At 38.5% G+C, this 24,421-nt stretch overlaps 2 protein-coding genes across 2 annotated transcripts; one reads left to right on the top strand and one right to left on the bottom strand.

Annotated features, from left to right (window-relative positions):
- Nucleotides 1-334: 334 nt before the first annotated feature.
- On the bottom strand, nucleotides 335-18,357 carry LOC120413193 (WD repeat, SAM and U-box domain-containing protein 1-like). The gene is made up of 8 exons (XM_039573908.2): nucleotides 17,491-18,357; nucleotides 13,543-13,657; nucleotides 6,874-7,073; nucleotides 6,588-6,709; nucleotides 3,244-3,333; nucleotides 2,795-3,032; nucleotides 2,340-2,671; nucleotides 335-1,512 (listed from the first exon to the last, which is right to left on the bottom strand). Exons 1-8 carry the CDS (start codon nucleotides 17,592-17,594, stop codon nucleotides 1,343-1,345), a joined length of 1,371 nt encoding a protein of 456 aa, XP_039429842.1. The 5' UTR covers nucleotides 17,595-18,357; the 3' UTR covers nucleotides 335-1,342.
- Nucleotides 11,028-13,498, top strand: LOC120413192 (anaphase-promoting complex subunit 5). Its single transcript, XM_039573906.2, has 2 exons — nucleotides 11,028-11,154; nucleotides 11,224-13,498. The coding sequence occupies exon 2, from the start codon at nucleotides 11,233-11,235 to the stop codon at nucleotides 13,450-13,452; it is 2,220 nt and encodes a 739-aa protein (XP_039429840.1). The 5' UTR covers nucleotides 11,028-11,154; nucleotides 11,224-11,232; the 3' UTR covers nucleotides 13,453-13,498.
- Nucleotides 18,358-24,421: the final 6,064 nt, after the last annotated feature.

Here is a 24,421-nt window from a genome sequence, read left to right as displayed (position 1 = left end):
AAATTTCCAAAGGGCCAAATATTCAATTTTACGCCCTTTTGAAATGTGAGTCTTGATTTAAAATTTTTCAAAATATTGTTTTCGAAAAGATCGCAAAATTTCATTAATGTTTCATGTTTTAACATTGTAAATCGGACCATTAGCTGCTGAGATATCGACATTAGAAAATGGTGGGTTGTTTGGGTGAGACCTAGAAAACATAAATTTTCCTGTTTTTAAACCTTTGCATGGCAATATCTCAGCAACTGAGGGTCGTATCAACAAAGCAAAACATAGAGAATTTTCCTAGCTTTTCAAAAATATTTTTTTTCAAAAGTGGGCAAACATGGACACTAATTGAATAAAATGAATAACTGCGACAATTTTGAAAAAAGTTACTTAAAAATGGCTATAACTTGAAAAAGGTGTACTTTATCAAATTTTCACTAAAGTACTTTTTGATTGCAAATTCAATTTTACGTCACAAAATGAAATTGAAAAATTATTTCAATTTTTTGAAAAAATCTGTATTGATTCAAAAAATTATAACTCGGTCAAAGATTTTTTGCCCATTCTGGAAATTTCTCCTAAAACATATCAGAATATAAAAAAAAAATAAAAATAGTGTTTTTTTGTAACTCACATTTTAGTGACAAAAAGTGTAATTAAAAATCACCAAACAAAATTTTCACCGTGTATAATTTTTTCCAGTGCAGTCCGTATCCGTACCTACAACTTTGCCGAAGACACCAAATCGATCAGAAATTTCCTTCAAAAGACACAGATTTTTGAATTTTCACATATCATTTTTGTACGGACAGCTGCCAAATTTGTATGGAAAATTATATGTACAAACAAATGATGCAAAATGGCTTCTTTAGGCATACCGAAGGCACCAAAAAAAGTTTCAGCCGGATTTTAAAATACAAAAATTAAAATTAAAGAAAAAAGACTAATTTCGTAGAGAACTGCTCAATAGTCTTTTAATTAGTTTTTTTTTTAAATTTTACTAATCGTTTCGCTCCACAACATTTGACCACGACTGTTGTTATTTGTTTTATGAAAGTTTTGGGTATATCCAAATAAGTGAACAAACCGCGCTCTCTACAAAACGGCGCTGATTAACACCTTAAAGTTAGATATGGCTGTAACTGTGTATTATATTATCTTCGTGCCAGTAAATTGTATGTATATATTCCTACTAATGTATAGATACACATCAATTTCGTGTTAAATTGTTATCACAAGAGAAAAAAAAAACACTTAAGTAGTGGTAGTGATGTAAAATACACTTAGAAAAGGAAAACAAAAAACATTATTTTTCAAACAATGAAATTAAAAAAAAATCTTCCTCCATCACGATTCACTCGAAGCCGTCCAAGTCCAGCAGTTTGATGTATTCCTCGATTTTTTGCTTCAACTTCCCGTTCTCGACCAGCTCGTCGGTGGTCAGCTCCGCGTTTGTCATCGGCGAGACGACCTTTTCGCGGCCAAACCACTCCTGGATTGCGCTACGCTCGTACGTGAAGCCGTCTGGAATTTAGAAGATTGAGATTATTTGTTTTTTTTTTATTAAGTTAATGCAAATTTTATTTAAAGTTATTGTCACCCCTTCCTTCAAAAATTGTATAAAAATCAAACGGCAAAAATTCTACTTGAAAATGAAATTTTCAACACTGAACACCACTGACAAAAAGGCGTGGTATTAATGTTTGTTTAAATTTAAAATGTATTGATCTTTGTCTTTTGGTATTGTTTGTTTTTACGATCTTTTTTGAAGAATACTATGAAAAATCGTAAAACAAACATTATTAATAACACCGTCCAACAAAATGACTGCGCAGTCTTTAACTCGAGGGAAGCATGAAGTTTGGGGTCTCCAGAATCACGTGCACTTTGAATTTTTCAAAAATATTTAGACAGGGCCGAATGGTTTTTCCCCAAAGTTTGTTTAGAGAATTTTTTGTAGGTCGCAAATTCGCATTTATCGGTAGGTGAATCAACCCCACCTCGTAAAATTTGTATCATTTTGCAAAGAAAAACACTAGAAAGTAATATCGCAATTGCGGCGGTAAGAAAATCCTTTGAAGCAAATGCGCTACTTTCTGCAGAGGGACCACCGCGTATCGATTAATAAGGGCGTGTTTGGGCTGAATTGCTCCCAGATTAGATAAGAAACCGAAAAACCAAACCAATTGAGTCACCTGATGATAGTGTCCCGCATTGCAGCATAATTGTATCGCAACACAACGCAACTTTTTTCCAACACAGACTGATCATATGCAAAGTTTCGCTCGAAATGAATAGCAGCGCCACGGTGGACGGGTGCGGTCAATCCGAGAACTAACCCCGAACCTTACCTTCGGCGTACACCGGATCCCGCATGATCTCGTGCGTAATCGGGCAGATATACTCGAGCGGAGTGTCGGCCGTCTTGGAGGCCAACGTAAACAGCAGCGACCGGATTCCGGTGATGTGAGAGTCCAGTGTGAGGTTTTCCGTGAGGTCCCAGATAACCACGGACCGGTCATTCGACCCGGACGCAATCACCGTCGAGTCGCTGTTGACGGCCAAACAGTTGACGTACCGCGTGTGCGCAGACAGTGTCTTCAGGCACGACCCCTGCTGGTTCCAGATTTTGATGGTCTTATCGAGGCTGCTCGATATCAGCAGCGTGCCGGTGCTGTTGAACCTGCAATTGGAAAAAAAGAAAGAAAAATAGGCCAATATTGGACAGCAAATAAGCTTGTTCATTCGGTACTATCAGCCCATCGATTGGTCATACGGGACTCGTCCACCCTGATAAGACGCTTACCTAACGCATGTCACCGAACTGCCGTGGGCGGCAATCGTCTGGACGCAGCTGGCATTCATCACCTCGGTGCTGTAGATGGTCGCTTGGCCGGCAAAGTGTTCCTGCGGCGTGTTTGGAATGAGTCGGGACTTGCGCGACCGGTCCACATTGGCCGGGATGTAAAACAGGCGCCAAATTTTGATAAAGTGGTCCGTGCCGCACGTGGCCACCGTGTAGATGAAGGACACGTGATCGGCGGCTTGAGGGAAGATGTTTGAATAAATTAATAGATGTTTAAGTATACTATGATCAAATCTAGCGAAATATTGTAATATGGCCGAATCCGAAATGTAAACAAAGAGTCTATCCTGCTCGTTCCGAATGTAAACACGAACTGACGTGAGCAGGATAGACTCTTTGTTTACACTTCGGTTTCGGCCCAATTACAATGTTTTGCTTGAAATACTTACGGTCGGTGTGAACAATCTTGCAGAAATCCGCCGAGAGGACGCCCATGTCGTGAGCGGCGTCAATAGAACAATCCGGCTTTGTAATTTCAGCTTGAAATAAAAATTCTCATTGATTAGGTATTTCATACTTTTATTTCTTTCGCTTGATTTAACCCTTACAAGCAAACCCCGCCTTTAGACAAGCTTCGATTTAAAAAAAAATCGCCAAAAATCAAAATTTCAACCAATTTTTGATATTTAAAAAGCATTGAAAAGAAAAACTCTTTAAATTTTAGAAAATTTATGGGTCGGAAGTTTTACTTGTTCTATGTGACTTTGCCAATGTTTTTAAATTGTGTTTTTTTTAGGGCTGTGTTTTTTTACTAACATTTCCTATTTTTTAAATAAAAAGAAATATGCAGTAATTTATCTAGTTTCCCAGACTATGTCTCTTCGCATTGTTTTTTTTTATTTGAATGATAATGGTGACATTTTATAGCCAAAAATGTGAAAAACAAGCAAAATATTTAAAAAAGTGACAGTAAAAACATGAAAAAATACGATAGGAGCAATTCTCCACGAAATCGGGTTTTTTTTGGAATTTTAATTTTTGTATTTTTTAATCCGACTGAAACTTTTTTGGTGCCTTCGGTATGCCCAAAAAAGCCATTTTGCATCATTAGATTTTCCATATAATTTTCCATACAAACTTGGCAGCTGTCCATACAAAATGATGTATGAAAATTCCAAAATCTCAAAATCTTTTGAAGGAATTTTTTGATCGTTTTGGTGTCTTCGGCAAAGCTGTAGGTATGGATATGGACTACACTGAAAAAAATGATACACGGTAAAAAAATTTTTGGTGATTTTTTATTTAACTTTTTGTCACTAAAACTTGATTTGCAAAAAAACACTATTTTTAATTTTTTTAATTTTTTGATATGTTTTAGAGGACATCAAATGCCAACTTTTCTGAAATTTCCAAGTTGTGCAAAAAATCTTTGACCGAATCATGAATTTTTTAATCAATACTGATATAAAAAACAAATCGAAATATTGGTCGTATAAAAATTTCAACTTCATTTTTCGATGTGCAGGCCAAGGATTGATACCTAAGAGCATGCAATGGCACTGACCTTGTTGCGTGCTCTTCGGTTGACGTCCACGTAAGGAACATCCTGGAAGGAGCGTAACTAACTACGTCCGTAGTTCTGTTAGATCATCCGAATTATCTTGATCAGAACAGTATAGCTCTGGTTCCTTGCGAGTGTCCTATTTTCTTACCTCCACGTTGGCTTGGTTTTCATGATGACCTAGCTGGTGGCCTGTGGAAACGGATCGTAAATCTTTGACCACCGCGGGTCAGAGTCGAGACGGCTAAAAGAAAGGGGCGCAACAATGTGGAAAAGGGAAGTAATTTGTGATTGTAGACGGTATTGTTTTGATTCGCAGTATGTTGAGTCAACTGCTGTGGATGTACCTGAAACATCGCACAACGGGGTTTCTATTCTTTCCGTTTTTATCTACCATTAGAGAGCCTGGAGCTTATTGGAGAACGGACATCTCAAGCCTGAAGTGCCGATCGAGGCACGGGAGCTGTCAGACGGAGGTGCCTATCGAGCAAAATCCTTTGTCTTTTGCTCGATTGGTACCTCCGTTTGACAGTTCTCGTGCTTCGATTGGTGCTTTTGGTTTGGGATGTCCGTTCTCTAATAGGATCCAGCCTCTCTATCTACCATCTATATTCTGTTATTTTCTTGATTCTCTTATTTCTCAACGTTTTTCCACTCTATTTACTTATTGATGCTGCTGTAACAAACTGTCTGTTTTCCCTTAATTTGGCAGCGATTTATTTTGTTGTTAATTTCTTTATCTACTTCATCAATTACTATCTTTCTTTTACTATTGATTCTTCAAATAGTTTATTTCTTTCACGGTCCATTGGTTTCAATCTTCACCCTTTTCTTCAAACAAATGAGGTTCGAGCCCTTACTCAATTTTTGGAATGATCAAAGAATAAACACAAATATTACTATTGTACTTTTGAAAAACTTTTATAAAATGCTTAGGACCAAAATATTGTAACAAAACACCGCGACAGAAGAAATAGCAACAGATAAACACGACTCAACAATAGGGAAGATTTCAGGAGAAAACAATACACAGTAAATCACAATAAGTTTTTGAATTCAAACTAAAAATAAAACAGTTTTTGCTTTAATGAAAGTTGATAGGCACACTATAAATGGTTAGGCGCTTATACTTACATCAAACCCTACGTAATGTACCACCCCCGGCCGAGTTAAAATGCGTAACCGGAAAAGAAGGTGTGCATGCCTGGCACGAACACTCAAAGCGTGTTCTAGCGTGCTGCTCGTACTGACTCAGAGCAAGGGTGAGATGTAGGTGTAAGGGCAGTGCGTGTTCGTCGGGAACCTAGTGCATAAGATCGGTCAAGGCCCGTTCTTACACTGAAAATTGCGAATTGCGAATTGCGAACTTCATTTTTCGATGTAAAATCAAATTTGCAATCAAAAAGTACTTTAGTGAAATTTTGATAAAGTGCACCGTTTTCAAGTTAAATTCATTTTTAGGTGACTTTTTTTGAAAATAGTCGCAGTTTTTAATTTTTTTAAATTAGTGCACATGTTTGCCCACTTTTTACAAAAATATTTTTGAAAAGCTGAGAAAATTCTCTATATTTTGCTTATTTGAACTTTGTTGATACGACCCTTAGTTGCTGAGATATTGCCATGCAAGTGTTTAAAAACAGGAAAATTGATGTTTTCTAAGTCTCACCCTAACAGCCCACTATTTTCTAATGTCGATATCTCAGCAACTAATGGTCCGATTAACAATGTTAAAAATGAAACATTCGTGAAATTTTCAGATCTCTTCGAAAAAAATACTTTCAAAAATTTTAAATCAAGACTAACATTTTAAAAGGGCCAAAAATTCACTATTACGCCCTTTTGAAATGTTTGTCTTGGTTTAAATTTTTTTTAAATATTTATTATTTTTTCACGAATGTTTCATATGTTAACATTGTAAATCGGACCATTAGTTGCTGAGATATCGACATTAGAAAATAGTGGGCTGTTAGGGTGAGACTTAGAAAATCTATATCTCGAGAAAGGGTTTTCTGATCGATTTGGTGTCTTCGGCAAAGTTATTTGGTGTTAAAGGTAGTGCGTGACAAACAAATCCCGAAAAGCTCTGGACGTAATGTTTAGGCAAACTCTTATGAGATCTTCAAAAGGGTCAATTTCAAATGCTCATAACATTTGAGAAAGATTATAAGAAATAGGGCACAGAAAAAAATTATACAAACATACAAAGTAAAGTAAAGCATCCCTGTACCACACCTTCAAAGTCATCCTCGACGGCGTAGAATCGAATGTTGCCAAGAGTGCATGCCGTCAGCAGTACGCTCGAGTCGCTAGAGAAAGCGATGGTGTGAATTGCCTCGTCATGAATCTTCATTTGGCTGGAAGATAAAAAAATAAATATACATATATTAGTGGATATTTGTTTACAATTTACAAATAATCTCATGAACCGCGAACCGAACATCAAACAAAACGTGGCGCTCGAATTAGAGCGATTTTTTCTACGATTGATTGCGCAGTCTGTGCGTGGTCCACATCTTACCGCTTCAGCGACTTGTCGAAGCCCCAAACGCAGATCGAGCCACTGTCGTCGGAGCTGACGATCGAACCCCCGTTCGGGCTGAAAATGCACGCCCGGATCGCTTCGCCAGCTGCCTGGGTGAGGACGTGCGTCTCCTCACCGGTGGACAGGTTCCACAAGATGACGGTGCCATCGACCGAGGCTGAGGCTAGCACGGCACCCTTTTTGGGGAAAGAAGGAAGATAATTCAAAATAAGTGAATGTGGTTTAAATTTTGATGACAGTTTTGAAAATTCATTAAAATTCTCTCCATTATTTATTTTTTCTAAATTAAAACTTGAAGAAATATGCCAATAATTAAACGATTTTAACATTTATTTTCCAATGTTTTTTTTTTTGGTTTAAATAAATTTAAAATATAAAAATTGAAATAACAAGCCATCTAAAAATTTGAATGGAAAAGTATTTTAAAATGCATTTTACACTAGTTCAAAGTACAGAGTACAATCATTAGTTTTAAAAAATGTAAGATTTGACGAAAACAAAAATTTTATCGAAAAAACACTTTTTGGGATACTGTACATCGAAATTTTTTAAAAAGTTAAAAGATTTTTGAATAAACCCAAAAAAGTAAAGCAATTTACTCTAACGACCCCCGGGTCTCTTGTGGTCTCTGTTGCAAGTTTCTGCTCATTTCAAGGCGTCCGATGGTTATGTAATGTGAGTCACCCAATACCTCTTTTTACGAAAATGGACCGACGTTTTAATTCCCCATCCGTAGGAGCAGGGTTACCAGGTCTGAAGAGTAAAAAATCTGGCAAAAAATCTGGGAAAAATCTGGCAAGCCACTTTTCTCAAAGTAATAAGTAATTGTTTGTTCAAAAACTGTGTATTTTAACTTTTTATACATTATAGCTTCAAAAAATAAAAAAAAATCGTCAATAAAACAATGTGAGGAAGAAATACATTTTTTTCTAAATGGCGCTCAAAAATCTGGCAATGCCAGATTTATCTGGCAACCTGGCACCCCTGCGCAGGAGGCGTGATCAGGCAAATCTCGTCTCGAAAAATGCCTCCGGGTCCGTCTGGGTTTGAACCCAGGCCATACACGCTAGCCACTACACCACCGGACCCACCACCACCATAAACCCTACTAAAATCCACTAAAAAGTTGATTTTCAATCAATTTTCCACATTGTGCCCGCAAGCTCATGTTAGCTTCAAATTTGGCCCGCCATTTCAAAACTTTGGGCACCCCTCGTTCACAATCATATTTAGCATGTCTGAGATCGATCAAAACTATTTAAATTTTTGTGGAATTATAATGTACAGCACCGCAAAATGTTTTTTTTTCGGCGAAAAAAAAATCACTTCAATAATTCAAGCAAAACATTGTAAAACGTCCCATCTCATTTTTCAAAACATTGAGAAAAACGAGGATGAAATCTGCGGTTGGTTTTTCAATTCCTATTTCGAACATAATTGGCCAAATGCGATTATTATTTAAGTAAAATGCGTGAAACTAGATGTGTTATGCATCCCCACATTCAATTTAATGCAAAAATGTAATTATTCCTGTAAAATTGATGAAAAAATAACATAGGCCTAAAAAAAGTTATCAATATGCGGGATCAGATTAAGCCCTTTGCGTTTTAGACCCTTTGTAAACATTGGCGTGTTTCATTTTCCATTTGGGCCTTATGTCAAACGGCCAAACACGACGGCAGGATTTGTTTTTGTTATTGTTTTGTTTTTTGGCCTCGTAGGCCAATCCAAAACAAATCACGCTTTCGTGTTTGGCCTTTTGAATCAAAAAATTATTTTTGCTCGTTTTTGTTAATTTAACAGTTAATATCGAGTTTTTTTATTACATTTTTTGTTGTACGTCGAGTATTACTGCATTCCAAATGGTAAGTTCAAACTTTTAGTGATTTAAAGTGAATAATAAAGTTCTTATTTTGCAGGAAAGTTCGTGATACTTAGATGGCTAAAAAAGCCCACAAACTTGGATAATAATGGCCAGTAGGTGCTCCAGGAAAAAATGTGAGTACATTTGTGAAAGGAATAACGTCCTACGATGCCGACGGAGACAATTGTTGCATTCCGTTTTCGGAGACGTGGAGACCAAGCCGCCAAATCGCATGACTATCTCCGTCGAACCCAAGGTCGAACCTGTCGACTGGTCGATGGCACCAACGGCTTGACCGGCTACAACCAGGAGAAAAGGAGTAATCAGTGCGAATGTACTTATCAACGGGGAGATTCATCGGAACTAGTGACATGGAATAGCAAAGAAATTGTATTGTGTAATAAATTTATGTAAATGGTTCGTGTTTTGAGTTTATTTACAAACCAGAAAAGACTAGAATCATAATGATGCACTTCTTTAGGGAGTGTAGGAATTTTCCAGAAATACTTACTTACTTATGCTTCCTGCTCCCCAGTGGAGCATAGGGCCGCGTTGAAGGATTTCCACTGTTGACGATTCTCTGCTTTCGCCTTCACTTGGCGCCAGCTTAACGTCCCAAATACTGGGAATATTTATTTTGAATAAATCTCTGTAAGTGGAAAGATGAACTCGTTGATTGGAGCCGTCGCAGATGGTGTTAGAACGTGGAGGATTTGTCAGTCGTCCGGATCAGTCGAGAGCACTCCGGTTGAGTTCACCAAAAGGCGAAGAACACGTGTCGGTGTTTGATTATGCAACGGTGCTGACTTGTACCCAAGCTTGTACCGACCGCCGCTGCTTCCGGTAGCAGATTTCCCTCAAATGCTGCCTTTATCGGTTCTTCGCCAACACCCGTCGTCGGAGCAGTCATAGCCACCTGAGTTTATGATCGCGTTCGAGGCCAGCATATTCTTGTTTCGAACACTAACGCATCCGCCGCTCCGGATCGATGTTCCGGCGACGTAGTGTTGGTGCTCGTGTCGTCGGCCTTGCTCATGTAGCCACTACCGTAATCGTTCGTAGCGCTTGATACCATTCGGATTGTTTCGGACGTCGCCGGTTGGGCTTATTCGTGGCGTAGTCGTTGGCTGAGTTAGGTTCACTTGGTGCACGTCGTTGCTGCCGAAGCGGGGCGTCTGGTTGTTTCCCGTTGTTCACGTGCGCCCGCAGGTTTTCCACCGTAAAAGAGATGAAGAAACGGGGACAGTCAGAATTGTGGTGCTGCTGGGTTTTGGGATCTAAAAGAGACATATAATGACAACATTTGAATTTGTATTCATTATTGTATTGGAATCTGCTCTTTCAAAATTGTCCACTCACCCGAAGCCATGAAGAAATAGAACGCGCCATGCTATTCCCGCCAGCGCTGGCAGGAGTTTCAAGCGGGCGCGCGAACTGTTCGGAATTCCGTTGTTCACGTTGACTAGATTGATCCTCGGGTTGATCAGATCGTCTTTTTCGATACAGCCGGAAGTAGATATCTGTCCCGTGGCCTTGCACTGCATCGCTACTCCGTTCTGTCCCGGAAGCTTGCTGTTTCGCAGTAATTCAAAACAAAGGGCCATTCTTTGTTTCGGTGTTTGTTTTGAAACAAATTGTTTTTGTCCCTGGGTCAAACACGATTTCAAAACAAAACAACCCAGTTTCTACATTGGCCCTTAGAACCAAAGGGTCTATGAGGATTTTGAATACAAACAAAATATCATTGACATCGGCCTTTGGTAAAATATATGTTTTTTCATAGAAAAATCATATTTTTCATACTTATCTCAATATGTAGCGATAGTTTAACACCTTAAGAACCGTTTGCAGGAAAAATGTGTTTTGTTTACATTTTTGACTTTGGACCTTTTACATTGTTTTGCTTGAATTGGATATTTTGAAAAATAATGATTGCAAAACAACTGGGCTAATGTTAAGACCATAGCTTGTTATTTTAATTTTTATATATATTTTTTATTCCCCCCCCCCCTCTCCATCCCCCCTCCCCTTGATTCCGACCAGAGTCGAGGGACATAAACTTCAAAAAATATTTGGCAACAGGCTTAATTGATTCTAAACCATAATCAGTCCTCGAACATTTAAAAAAAATCTCCCTCAATACACCACCCTAAACCGCAGCGCAACACGTGCTTCTCCATCACCTCGCGCGCAATTTTCACTGTCCATTCCCTCTCCCACGGAGAGAGGCGTCGCGACGCTCACTCTCTCCGCGCTCCGCTCTCTCACAGAGAAACGTCAACTGCGCCGCGATCAAAACACAAACCGTTGCAAAAGCCAAAACCAAAACAACTTTCTCGGAGCCGGCATCCGGGCTTTTTTCACTCGTGAATTTCCATCGATTTTCCCTCGGGGTAAGTTCAGTTGCGTTTGGGGGAGAGGGACAATAATTACCTTCAATTATTGACGCGATTGTTTTTCAGGTGGCAACGATGAGCGCGAAAAAGGAACCGGAATCATTTGGCTTCTGGCTGCCGAACCAGTGCACGGCCAAGACGATGGACCAGCTGACGCCGCACAAGCTGGCCGTGGTGTTTCTGATTCAGGAGTATTTGTCGCTGAAAAAGTCGGCGGAGGAGAATCCGGCGGTGGAGTTTACGGCTCGGGATAGGAGGAAGTTTTGTATGCTGCTGTTGAAGCTGATTCAGTACCCGGACATGGCGTATAAGGATTTGTACGGGTTGCTGACGTCGCCGGTTTACGGGATTCATCGGGCTCATTTGGAGGAGTTTGAGAAGTTGATGAAGCTGCTGAAGACGGTGGGCGTGGAGGTGCTGTTTGATTTGTACAACGTGATTGATAAGCTGATTACGGATAATGCGAGCAGCTATCAGATTGGAATCGTGGGGTTGTACTTTCGGCGGGTTTACGTCACGCTGGATAAGATGAGCTTTCCGGAGTTTATGGCGCTGTATAGGAATTCGGTGTCGTATTATGAGAAAGGGGCGAGGGCGGTGCAGATTTCGGCGAGTGCGTTTTCGAACAGCGATTGTTTTATGAAGCCGGAGACGCAGCCGGTTTATAAGGATCGGAACGCTACTAGTAAGTGGTCCACCAAGCAGTCGGAGCTGTTTGTGGCGCAGCAGAGTGCGTTGCTGCAGAATAATGAGATTGGGGCGTTGTCGCCGAAGGAGATGCAAGCCCGGTTGAACGAGATTATCCACGATCATCCGCTGTACTCGCAGGCTTACTTTTTGAGTTATTTGAACAGCGTAAGGGTGAGGGATTTCTTCAACGCGACGGATGCGCTGCATCGCTCGTTTGATCGGAGTACGCTGCACTCGATGACGATGGTTCAGGACAACAAGGAGTACCAGTATTCGGCGCTGAACTTGGCGATTCTTCATGCTCAGTTTAACCACAACGAGGAAGCTTTGGCGAGCATTAAGGAGTGTATAATGTTGGCGCAGGAAAACAGTGACAAGATCTGTCTGCAGTTGGCCCACGCCTGGCTGTGCCTGCTCGACTCGAGCAAGTCGCAGTTTTCCGAGAAGAACATCGCCAACAAGGAGCTGATGACCCTGGTTCACTCCATCTCCTTGGGAATTCAATCGCTGGTCAAGTCGTCCGCTTCTACCGGCTACACTCCGGCCAAGTTGTTTGAGGTTCTGCTCAAATCGGACATTCTCAACTGCCAGACGTCGATGATGGACTTGATCGCGAACGGTATCGCCGAACGAGCCGCCCTCTGGGCAATCTACGGCAAGAACGAGATCTCTTCGCTCTGCTCTCAGCTACTGCTCAACTCGGACCTTAAAACCCTCGGCAAAACCTACAATGGTGAAGGAATCTGCCAAGCTCTGTGCTCGCTCATCATCTGGCTCGCCATCCAAGGTGAATTCAATCTCTCGCTGACCGTGCTCAAACACACCCGCGAACGATTCCCTCGCTACCCGCTATCCAAGTCCTGGATGATTGCCGACTTCTACATCAGCTCGATCCAGGCCATCTTCCGCGGCGAATGGACCGACGCCAGCAACGCCTGCTACCAACTCTACCCGCTGGACAAGCATCTCTCCCTGCTCCAACGAGCCCATCTTGCCCTCGCCCGGCTCAACCCCAAATCTGCCGACCAACTGCTTCGTCTCCTGCTCGACGACGACTCCCTGGAACCTCTAACCCGCGTACGTGCCCTCATTCTCGTCGCTCACACCCTCACCCAAACCCCGCAAACCACCCAAATGGAGGTGATCAACGTCCTGAACGAAGCCCTCGCCATCGCCAACAAAAACTACCTCGACTACGAGAAGGCCCTCATCGAGATGCACTTTGGCCACGTCCTGCTCACCATGAAGCTGCCCACCCAAGCGCTCAAATCCGTCAAAGGTTGCCTCGAGAACATCCTCACCAACGGCGGAATCTACGACAAGGCAAAGGTGCTGTTCCTCTTCACCAAGTGCACGGTGGCCGTCGAACAAGACGCGCCGGAAAAGCTGGCCGCGATGGCCAAATGTCTGCCCATGCTGGAACAAGCCGTGCAGTACTTTACCAAGCTCGAGTGCTTCGTGAAGGTTAAGGACGTGCACGGGTACGTGGCCCGGTTCTACCATGAGCTGGGGATGGCCACCGAGCGGAACCAGCACGCGTACCGGTTCCGCCAGGTCGAGCAGCAGCACCCGACGGCGCGTGAGTACTTGGGGTTGTTCTTTTGAAATACACACGGGATTTAAAATTAATTAAAATTTATGTTTTATCCGAATTTTCCATAAATTTTGATCAACCAATTTAATAATTACACTTACCTTCGGTGACACCCGGACGCTCGTCACGCCGTACTTGTGACCCAGCAGCGGCGAGAAGGACTCCTCGTTGAAGCCGCTTCCAGCGGTCCAGCGCCATACGCGAACGGTTTTGTCGCTGAAAAAAGAAAAAAAAGCATTAAACCTTTCGTCAACAAATAGATCACTTTAAAAATCTTCATTCAACCGCCCCCCAACATTAAGGGCTGTTGCTCGACAGGTTCTGAGTGATGAATGAGTGGTGAGTGTGGGTGGGAACAAAAACAACAAAAAGTATCGCCGATAGGCGTCTGTGCACTTTTTAATATCGATCTTTTTCCACCCTTCCGCCGTTCGTACGTGCGGAAGTTATGAATTATTTAGTCGACCGGCTGGCGATTTTTCCATTTTTGTGTTTTGTGTTTTTAATGTACCGGAAATGGTACTTTTCTCACATTGTTTCAATGCCATTAACAATGTCCTTCCTTCTACCTTCAACAAGTTGAAGACCAATCGAGTCAAGTCTGGTGTGATTTTTTGCATTTGTCGCAATCAATGGAGCTTCTTAGGTAAATGTTCCAATCAAATAGAACCATTTTGCATCATTAGTTTGTTCATATAATTTTCCATACAAAATTTGGCTGCTGTCCATACAAAAATGATGTATGAAAATTCAAACATCTGTATCTTTTGAAGGAATTTTTTCATCGATTTGGTGTCTTCGGCAAAGTTGTAGGTATGGATACGGACTACACTGGAAAAAAATGACACACTGTAAAAAATTTTTTGGTGATTTTTTATTTAACTTTTTATCACTAAAATTTGATTTGCAAAAAACACTATTTTTATTATTTTTTTATATATTTTAGAGGACATCAAATGCCAACTTTTCAGAAATTTCCAAGTTGTGCAAAAAACTTTGACCGAGTTATGAATTTTTTTTATCAATACTGATTTTTTCAAAAATCGAAATATTGGTCGCAAAAAAATCAAAATTTGCAATTAAAAAGTACTTCAGTGAAATTTTGATAAAGTGCACCGTTTTCAAGTAAAATCCATATTTAGGTAACTTTTTTTGAAAATAGTCGCAGTTTTTCATTTTTTTAAATTAGAGCACATGTTTGCCCACTTTTGAAAAGCTGAGAAAATTCTCTATATTTAGCTTTTTTGATACGACCCTTAGTTGCTGAGATATTACCATGCAAAGGTTTAAAAACAAGAAAATTGATGTTTTCTAAGTCTCATTCAAACAACCCACCATTTTTTAATGTTGATATCTTAGCAAAATGGTCCGATTTTTAATGTTAAAATATGAAACATTTGTGAAATTTGGCGACCTTTTCGAAAAAAAATATTCTCAAAATTTTTAAACCTAGACAAACATTTCAAAAGGGTCAATCATTCATTTTAACGCCCTTTTAAAATGTCAGTCTTGGTTTAAAAATTTTGAAAATATTTGTTTCGAAAAGATCGCAAAATTTCACAAATGTTTCATATTTTAACATTGAAAATCGGACCATCATTTGCTGAGATATCGACATTAAAAATGGTGGGTTGTTTGATGTTTTTAAGTCTCATCCAAACAACTCACAATTTTTAATGGCAATATCTCAGCAACTAAGGGTCGTATCAACAAAGTTCAAAAAAGCAAAATAGAGAGAATTTTCTCAGTTTTTCAAAAATATTTTTTCAAAAGTGGGCAAACATGTGCACTAATTGAATATAATGAATAACTGCGACAATTTTGAAAAAAGTCACCTAAATATGGATTTTACTTGTAAACGGTGCACTTTATCAAAATTTCACTAAAGTAATTATTGATTGCAAATTTAATTTTACATCAGCAAATGAAGTTGAAAAATTTTTACGACCGATTTTTCGATTTTTTGAAAAAATCAGTATTGATTCAAAAATTCATAACACGCTCAAAGATTTTTTGCACAACCTGGAAATTTCTGAAAAGTTGGCATTAAGTTGCGTCTTTTAATTACAAAAATTTTGGTACCCAGACATGTATACTGCCCATGTTCGCATAAATGTCCCATATGCAAAAACAGCAAGCTGAGAAAAACGCATTTGAAGTCATCGCTGAAATCTTCAAATTATCGCAGTTTTAGTGAAAACAGTTGATTTTTACCCGTTTTCGTCATTATGTTATTATGTTTAAAAAATCATATCTCCGAAACGTGTTAATGGATATTCGCAATTTTTTGATATGTTGTGTAAAATATTACAAGGAATCAGGAAAAAATATTTTCAGACATGGGCTCTTTGGTCCCGAGACCTTGAAATCGACAAATAAAATTTTCATAGGACCTTTTCAAATATTCAGCTAGTTTTTTTGGACCTCAACATATTTTTCGGAAAAATCGAAAATATATATTAATTTTTTGTCGTTTTCGATACCGTCATCAGGGGTGACATTGGGTCTGGGTTGAGATTGGTTCATACAAAAATGCTGAAATTTGCATGACCCAATCTCACATCCCAGACTCAATGTCACCCCTGATGACGGTAATAATAATTTACATTTTTTTAACATGCCTGACATTTTAAAAGAACCCAAGCCTGATTCAAACTATACTTGCCTTTTATTGCAATGCCGGCCAAAGCCTTTTTTCCCTTGTAGAGCTCGACCAGTAATTAGGAATATTGTGGTATTCAAAAAAAGCCTTACAGGGTATTAAATAAAATTCAAAAAACAAATTAAGGTTCTGATTTAAAAAGCTTATTGTAAAGTTATTTGTCATATTGATCATGTATGACATAATAGGCTTTTTTCTTCCTGTTTAAAATTTTCTCAATCATGTTGGCATAAAACAATATCTTTCAGTTGTTTTATTTAACAAACGATAATTTTTTTTTTTAGAAACATTTTTTTTAATTTAGATCTCAGATCTGAAAACCACAAAAATATTTTTTTTTTTGATTTGTAATACTGTTGCTTCAGATTTTCTGAAACTGAACTTGACTTTTTGCCTTCCTCACCTCAATGAGGAAAGGCTTTAAAATCACTCGAAAAATGAATTTCTTTATTTGACCTCGTAGACTCACCTTCACGTATACCTATCGACTCAGAATCAAATTCTGAACAAATGTCTGTGCGTGTGTCTGGATGTGAGTCCGTGCACCGAAAAATATGCACTCGATTATCTCCGGACTGGCTGAACCGATTTGGACAGTTTTGGTCTCATTCGATCCGTCTTGGGGTCCCACAAGACCCTAGTTAATATTATGAAGTTTAGAAAAGTACTTCAAAAGTTATGCTAAAAAACGATTTTAGCTAAACTTCGGAAGATTGTAAAAAGGGTGGTTTTTGTAAGAAAACCCATCATGCTATATATTATTAGAAAGGTATTTGAAAGACCTTTCCAACGCGTTAAAAAGATTGAAAATCTGACAACCCCATCAAAAGTTATGAGCACTTAAGTGTTATTTATAGACTTTTTTGAAGCCGGATCTCATATATTTTGATGAAAAAGTTGTCCGGATCTATCATGCGACCCATCGTTGGATAGGTAATCAAAACACCTTTCCAAAAAGCCCAAAAGATTGAAGATCTTGATACACGATAATTTGATAAAAAAATAAGTGTTATTTATACACTTTTTTGAGGATGTGTAGTGTCTTTACTTTATGAATGTGAGGAAGGCACCAACCACCTAAAGGTGGATTAAGTAACGTTTTTTTTATTTCTTTCTCTTGATCTCGACAAACATTCGGATAATCGAAACTTCGGATAATCGAGGCTTTAGATAATCGAGAGTGAACTGTTGTCTGTTCAAAAAACCTTTTCAAAAAGTGTACTTTGTTTGGACAAACTGTAAACTCAACACAAAAGCTGTAATGCAACCTATCATGTAACCATTGAGCAATGCCTAATTAGCTCTTCACGGCTAAATGAATGAAAAGCACGCCGTATGTGGCATATACAGGTTTCGCTCAACCTTTTCTCTCTCCATTGTTTCTTACCTTGACCCTGTAACGAGCAGCGAGTTTCCGAAAAAGTCCACCGACGTGACGTCACTGCCGTGGGCGGTCAATTTCTGCAGGATTCTCGGTCGTGGGCCACTCATAGTTGATGCTGATTTAACTACTTTTTACTATTTTAAATATTCACTGATTAAATTGCACAAACTGCTCTGATTCACACTTTGAAAAAGCCCGTTGACGTCGTCGCAACAGTTTGCTGGCAGTGAACTTGTGTGTCTCTCTCTCTTTTCAGTTCGAGGTTCTAATCTTATCACAGCCACTGCTCAATAACTCGTGATAACACCAACAGAAACACCAAAACAAAACGCTCACCACCACCCTAAGAAGTGCAACCAGGTCATATCTAATGAGTTTATTCACTGAGCCATCATCGTCGTCGTCGTCGTCGTCTGTCGACAAACAACACAAATGAGAGTCCACTCCAGAGAGTGTCCTTTACACTTGAAGCGCGTCCTCGATGTCCTTGCACTCGAGCGGAAGTTGCTGAACTGCAACCACTTTCCACATGACCTCACACTTTGTTCGGCTTTGCGTTTTTCACCTGGCGAGTTTGAGTTGGGAAAAGTTTACTTCAGTGTGAGAGAGAGCAATGAGAGCCCACAGAAAAAAAATGGAATGTATTGTTTTCTAAAACATTATCACTTATCGGTTAAAGTGCATTAGAAAAATCACTTAATTTTAAATTTTAGAACAGTAACTTATTGCCGAAAGTTGCGTAACAAAGCATGTAGGATGTAACACGCCCTTTTCCTTTCAAAAAGTCAATAAAATACACACTGGGAAATAAATCACATTTCCGCGCAGTGCCGCTTGTCGTGCGTCCTGTTGGAAGCGACTTCCAATTGTGAATGGTCACGACGAACGACCGGTCGTTCTCTCCAGGGATTTCAACCTGTTGTTCCTTTGTGGTCTATAACTGTGTATATACTGTATCGTGAATCTATGGAATCTACATATTAATAGAATGTCCTTGATTAATCCATCTAGTGGGACAGTAAAATGTTTCTTGTATTGATCTGAATTACAATCCAGACTCGATTATCCAAAAATTGGCCTCAGATTAAAGTAGCCAGGAAATAGTAGTTTATGCAACAAGTTGCAAAAAGACGATTTTTTCAGTACGAGTCGTACATTTATCCAATCCAAGGTTCACCGAGTTGGATAAATACGAAGAGTGCTGAAGAAATCAAGTTTTGCAACGAGTTCCATACAATATTTTTTGCAATTCCAAAAAACACACACTGAGTGAAATTTTATGTCAAATTTTCATGTATTTTGTCAATAAATCGTTTAAATCAAAAAAATGTTGAAAAGTGTTACTTTTCGAAACAAGTGCTGAAAAGTTCAACTTTTCAGCAACCATTTGAGTGCTGAAAAGTAGAACTTTTCAGCATTTATTTTGAAAAGTGTTGCTATTCGATTCTTTTATTTTTGGCACAGAAAAGTAGGCTATTTCGTCGTTCAAGAATGACAGGAAAAGTAAGTAATTTCACGACAGAATTGCAAAAATGGTTATGACACATTCCGCCGTGACGTTGCAACGCTTTGACTTTTCTTTTTTCAGTATTTCGGCTGTAACTCAAAAATTACATTGAAAAGGTACATATGTTATTACAGATTCGGAAAGTACATTAAATTTCCTATAAGAAACAATGTTGAAACATTATTTTAAGCGAATATTCTATTTTTGAGAGGGGGATATGTAGCGTGACGTTGCAACGCGTGACTTTTTCTCAATCCTCACCCAATTCATGTTTCGCCATTAACTCTGCTCTGTTAAACGGCAAATTTGGAGTTCTTCTTCCATTTTTAGTGTAAAATTGGCCAACAAATCGAATGCAATCATTAGTTTTTCGAAAAAATTAAACCTCGATTTTTGAAGACCGCTTACATTTCGTGACGTTGCAACGCTCTGTTTTTGAAAACAGGGTTTTTCGTTGCGTTGCAACGTCACGAAATTATAGTTTCAAAATAAATCATAGGGGAACTATACCCTTTCTCAGCCTATTTCTATTATCGGCCTATCAGCACTTTGATCATGAATTACAGCTTTCATAAAGTGTTTTTGACGGTTCCAAAGCAATAAATAGATCAAACAAAAGTGAGCAAGCAACTCTCCATTGTTGATACATCTGAAAATGTTGATTTTATAGCGGAAAACGGCAAAAGTGATGAGAATTGGTCGAACGGCTTAGAGTGATTAAAATGGGCATATTTCCCCTAGTTTTTGTTAGGCTGAACAACTGTAGGTTAAGATTTGATTATAAGACATTAATAGACAGTACAAGGACATGTGAATTGATTGGCCTGCCCATGTTAGACCCCCCCCCCCCTCCCCCTATTCTGCTTTCACAGTTGCAGTACGATTTACGAAGTTTTCCAAAGGGTTTTCAAATTTTTTTTTTTTTTGTATTATTCCATTATCACGAAGGACACCCCTCCCTCCCCTCTCCCGGCCTCTATCCATGTAACGGGACGTCCATGCATTACGTAACGGCGTAATATCAAGGGGGAGGGAGGAGGGTTCGAGGATTTATACAAAAAAAGTGTATCGGAAATGTATTTCCAGGGAAGAGGGTGTCTAAAAATATAAATGTTTTGTTATGCAAGAACGCTCCCTTAATATTTTAATGGTTTTGGGCAACTTACAAAACACGTGGAAGTTTTAGAAGGGAGGTGAGGAGCTTCAAGTTTTCAGGAGGGCTTATTTTGAATTTATAAATAAAGTGCCCATATCGTTTGTTCATGACCCCTAAGGGGTGATCTGCAAACAACGTACCGTAAACTGGGGTCAATCGGGACACATGGGGCGAATTGGGACAGCAGTTTTAACCATGTTGGAGCAAAATATTTTGATTTTTCTGGTTGGTTTCGGTTAGAACAGACTCAGGCCAACAAAATGTGTAAATCCATTTCCAAATTTAATAGCTTTAAGTGCTCTAAAAACTGCTGTCCCTATTCAGACCGTAGTCCCGATTCACCCCAGATTACGGTAACTTATTTTGTTGACTTTTGTGCTTTTTAAATTAAATTTGAGGAAATAATATAACTGTTTAATCTAATCTAATCTAATCGAACACAAGCGCAGCCAGTCCGAAGAAAGCATCATGGAAGAACTTGGGGTTAGATTACGCCCCAAGTTCTTTCTTTTCAATATTAATTATTGCAGTACACTTGAGTAACCCCGAAGATGTATTGCATAAATAAAAGCGGCCAGGCCTACTGCGTTGCATTAACCGCAGAGACAGATTCTGTGAACGGAGCACATTGCACAGAATCTACAGGGGAGGAAGGATGCGTGGACATACCGTACCAAACGCTCCTGTTTACAGTTTCATATGTGTTTTGTATAATGTGTTAAGTGTAAAATATAGTGTGGCTATATAATCAATTAAATATAATATTACAATATAATGATCATTTAATAAAATCCCTTCACCTATATATGATAACCACGCACCCAAGCACACAAACAGCGACACAAAAGAAATGAAAATGAGCATGCAAAAACAAGACAGCGCGTCCCCGTGGTCAGCGCACTAATCTAATATAACTGTTTAACTGCGCAACATAACATTTTTAATTGTGAACAACAAAACGTTGCATACAACTTATTTAAGTAAGGGTTCGTCCAACAACAGGATGACAAAAGTTTGTGAAAAAAAAAACAATCGAATCTCGTGATTTTTATTATTTAATGAATTTCACTGTAATTTGACTTTTTTTTTCTGTTTGAGTATTAAGCCACTTAATCCTGATTACGAGAACTATTGTAGCGTGTTACCCATTTTTACTGTTATTAAGCATTTCCAGATCTATAACACAGTCCCTATTGAGAGGGAAAGTGCTGTTCCATCCAGATGCTGTAAACTCCTTTCCTTGTGCCTTGTGCGCTATGTATCGCTAGAACCGCGGTGACAATTTTTTCGTGTCATTTTTCAAGCTCTTCCCAGCAGCTATTATTTGCCGCGCGGGGTCTTGTAAAGACAATTGTCTTTTTGCGGTGCTACTTTTGCGGTGTTCCCTTTGCTCTGATCTGGACAAAGCGACTGGACTGCAGTGCAATACCGATCGGCTGGGCATTATTTACATGCGAAGACACGAGGAAAGTATTTTGGGAAGAGGCGCAAAGGAATATCCCAAGATCGATCACATGCTTGAAGAGCACGTGAAGCAACCGTTTTATACTCATGCGGTTGCTGCTACCTCTGAACTTAAACCTAAGGCTGCCACCCTGAGAAGAACCCATGACATTCCGCTTATAAGGCGAAACCCGTAACCATTCGGCCACAGAAGGTTGACTTACATAAGGGTGTGGGATAAAAAAAATCCTTGCGTTGTATTAGAATGAACCCTCACGTAAATCAGTTTATCATAAAGGGGCCATCCAGTAACCACGTGATTACTTTTTTGAAAGTTTTAGAATTTTTCCCCCTTGTGAACATCGGTCTATTTTGATTTGTTCAACAAGTTTCATAAAAGTTGCATCAAACTTAAATGACGGAATTTGTGAATGACCCATGTACAATTCTTCTGTAAATATGCTCGGAAACATTATATAACAAATTTATAATATTTAGTACCCTTTTATCTTCAACAACCAACTATGCATACACCTTTTTTACCATGTGGCCAATATGATTTAAAATTTCGTGACGTTGCAACGCAAACTTAAACCTGTTGTAACTTTGGATCTAGACAACCAATTAAGTCGCTTTAGATTGCATTTGAAAGCTCTTTCCAAGTACAAAGAGCATCCGAAATATCAAAATGATTGAATGTTTAGTTTTTTGTTGACATAAACAAATGTCCCTTTTTCGTGACGTTGCAACGCAATAAAATGGAAAACTTACACTAGTTTGAAAAAATACTTAACTTAAGATAAACTGCAAACCCATGACATTTCCGTTTAGTACAACTAAAAACCTACAAAATGCAATCAAAAGAATATTTTTTGGATTTTATTTCGCTGAAAACCAGGAGTTTTTTGAAAAATGTTTTAAAACGATGATTTTATCACGAATTGATGCATAACCTAACCAACTTGTACAAAATGATATTCAAATGATCAATTAATGAAAACCATGATTTTTGAAGCTTCAAGTAGTCTAGAATCGAGGAAAAATATCCAAATAGCTCATACACGCTTTTCAAAATTTCATCCTAAGGTGTAGGGTATTTTAACCATTAGTGGACCCCCTAGTAGAGCCGAAGCACATTTTTCACAAATTTTCAATATTTTAAGCACTTTTTCATAACCCTTTGTACATAATAATGGAATCTGGAGTGTTTTGAACAACATTGAGTATTTGTTTCATCAGTTTTTTGTTTTTGAGCAGAAAAATAGCCATTTGAAAAAAAAGTTTTTTTTGCCTGTTATGGACCCCCTTTTCCTATAGTGGACCCGGGTCCATAATCCGATTGTGGACCCGGGTCCACTATAGGCAAACTGTTATTTTTATACCAAATTTAACCGATATTTGATGTTTTGATGCATGGTGTAGGTCTAATCATAGATATAATGAATAAAAGTTGGATTTTGCTCACTTTTCATCATGAACAAATATGTTTTGTTAACAAATTTGGCTTTAAACAACAAAAAAAACCTAACAGACATTTAAACACATTTATTTCCGAAAAAGATCCGAGAAAACGTTTCAAAAACCACTGAAATCATACAAGTAATTTAAAAAAGTAATTTTGATGCAATTTTTTTCATATGATACATAAATGATTGATCGAAACTAAACAATAGTTTTGTTTACAGTTGCTGATAAAACCAGGCATGTTTATTTAAAAATAATGTTTTGTTATTGATTTATTACTATAAAATATCATTTCAAACTGCAACTATGATGCTTTAGTTAAGTACCATTAACTAAAGTTTTGATTAATTATAAATTCTTTCGGCTTCAGCATATTGGTACTTTTAACATAAAAACAGCTATATTTATACTCATAATTGAAAAAATATGCGTTTAAGTTGATTACAACAAGCATTCATTGTATGTTTAAGAGAAACTTTTGCTTAAATACACAGTTTTCTTCATTTTTGTAAGTTAAATTAACAGGGGTCCACTTTTGGAAAAGTTTGGATTTTCGTTGTCCTATATTGGACCCCCTAATTTTTGCTCGAAAATGAGCAGTTCTTCGCTTTATTTTAGTAAAGTTCCTTAAACTTACATTATTTCGACCTGCTGAAGTTGAATAATCAGTCAAAAAATGATTGGATAGTTAATTCAATCATAAAATATAAATGCAGTTTTGTTGTGAAAATGCTAGTGGCCATGGCTGATTTTAGATGTCGAACTCAAAACACTTATTTTGGCTGAAAGGACACGTCAATGTCAGCCAACATTGTTTTAAATGATGCTGAACATGCCAATTAAAAGATTCGTAGATAAAAACACGCTTGAATTTGTGATTTTATTGAATTTTTCATCAAAAACCCTTCAGAGGGTCCACTGTAGGAAAGGGGTCCACTAATGGATAACGTACCCTACATTGCCGGAGAATGTGTCTATTTATTTTTATTTCCATCTGGTGGAAAACTGTAAAAATATTTTAAGTTATTGAACATTTCTAGCACAATTATTTGTGTTTTTTTTGTGTTGATGACTCAATTTGGTTCTGTTATTTTTATTTTGGGCTTGGGGACCATCCACAAACCACGTGGACACTTTTTTGGAAATCTCTAACCCCCCTCCCCCCTTTGTGGGCATACGAAAAAAACTTTTTTGTATGGAGCGTGGACAATCGTCATACCAATACCCTTTTTGGTGCCTTCAGTATGCCCAAAGAAGCCATTTTGCATCATTAGTTTGTCCATATAATTTTCCATACAAATTTGGCAGCTGTCCATACAAAAATGATGTATGAAAATTCAAAAATCTGTATCTTTTGAAGGAAT

The sequence above is a fragment of the Culex pipiens genome, chromosome 3, assembly GCF_016801865.2.
Source record: "Culex pipiens pallens isolate TS chromosome 3, TS_CPP_V2, whole genome shotgun sequence".
In the NCBI taxonomy this organism is placed as follows: Eukaryota; Metazoa; Arthropoda; class Insecta; order Diptera; family Culicidae; genus Culex; species Culex pipiens.
This window is presented reverse-complemented; position numbering and strand designations above follow the sequence as displayed.

Bases quoted from the DNA above. Each gene is read 5' to 3' on its own strand.
- LOC120413192 (XM_039573906.2), top strand. From the start codon at position 11,233: ATGAGCGCGAAAAAGGAACCGGAATCATTTGGCTTCTGGCTGCCGAAC.
- LOC120413193 (XM_039573908.2), bottom strand. From the start codon at position 17,594: ATGAGTGGCCCACGACCGAGAATCCTGCAGAAATTGACCGCCCACGGC. The intron at 2,672-2,794 runs GTAAGCGTCTTA...TTCCAATTGCAG, and splicing joins AGTTCGGTGACATGCGTTAG to GTTCAACAGCACCGGCACGC. The intron at 1,513-2,339 runs GTAAGGTTCGGG...TCTAAATTCCAG, and splicing joins GGATCCGGTGTACGCCGAAG to ACGGCTTCACGTACGAGCGT.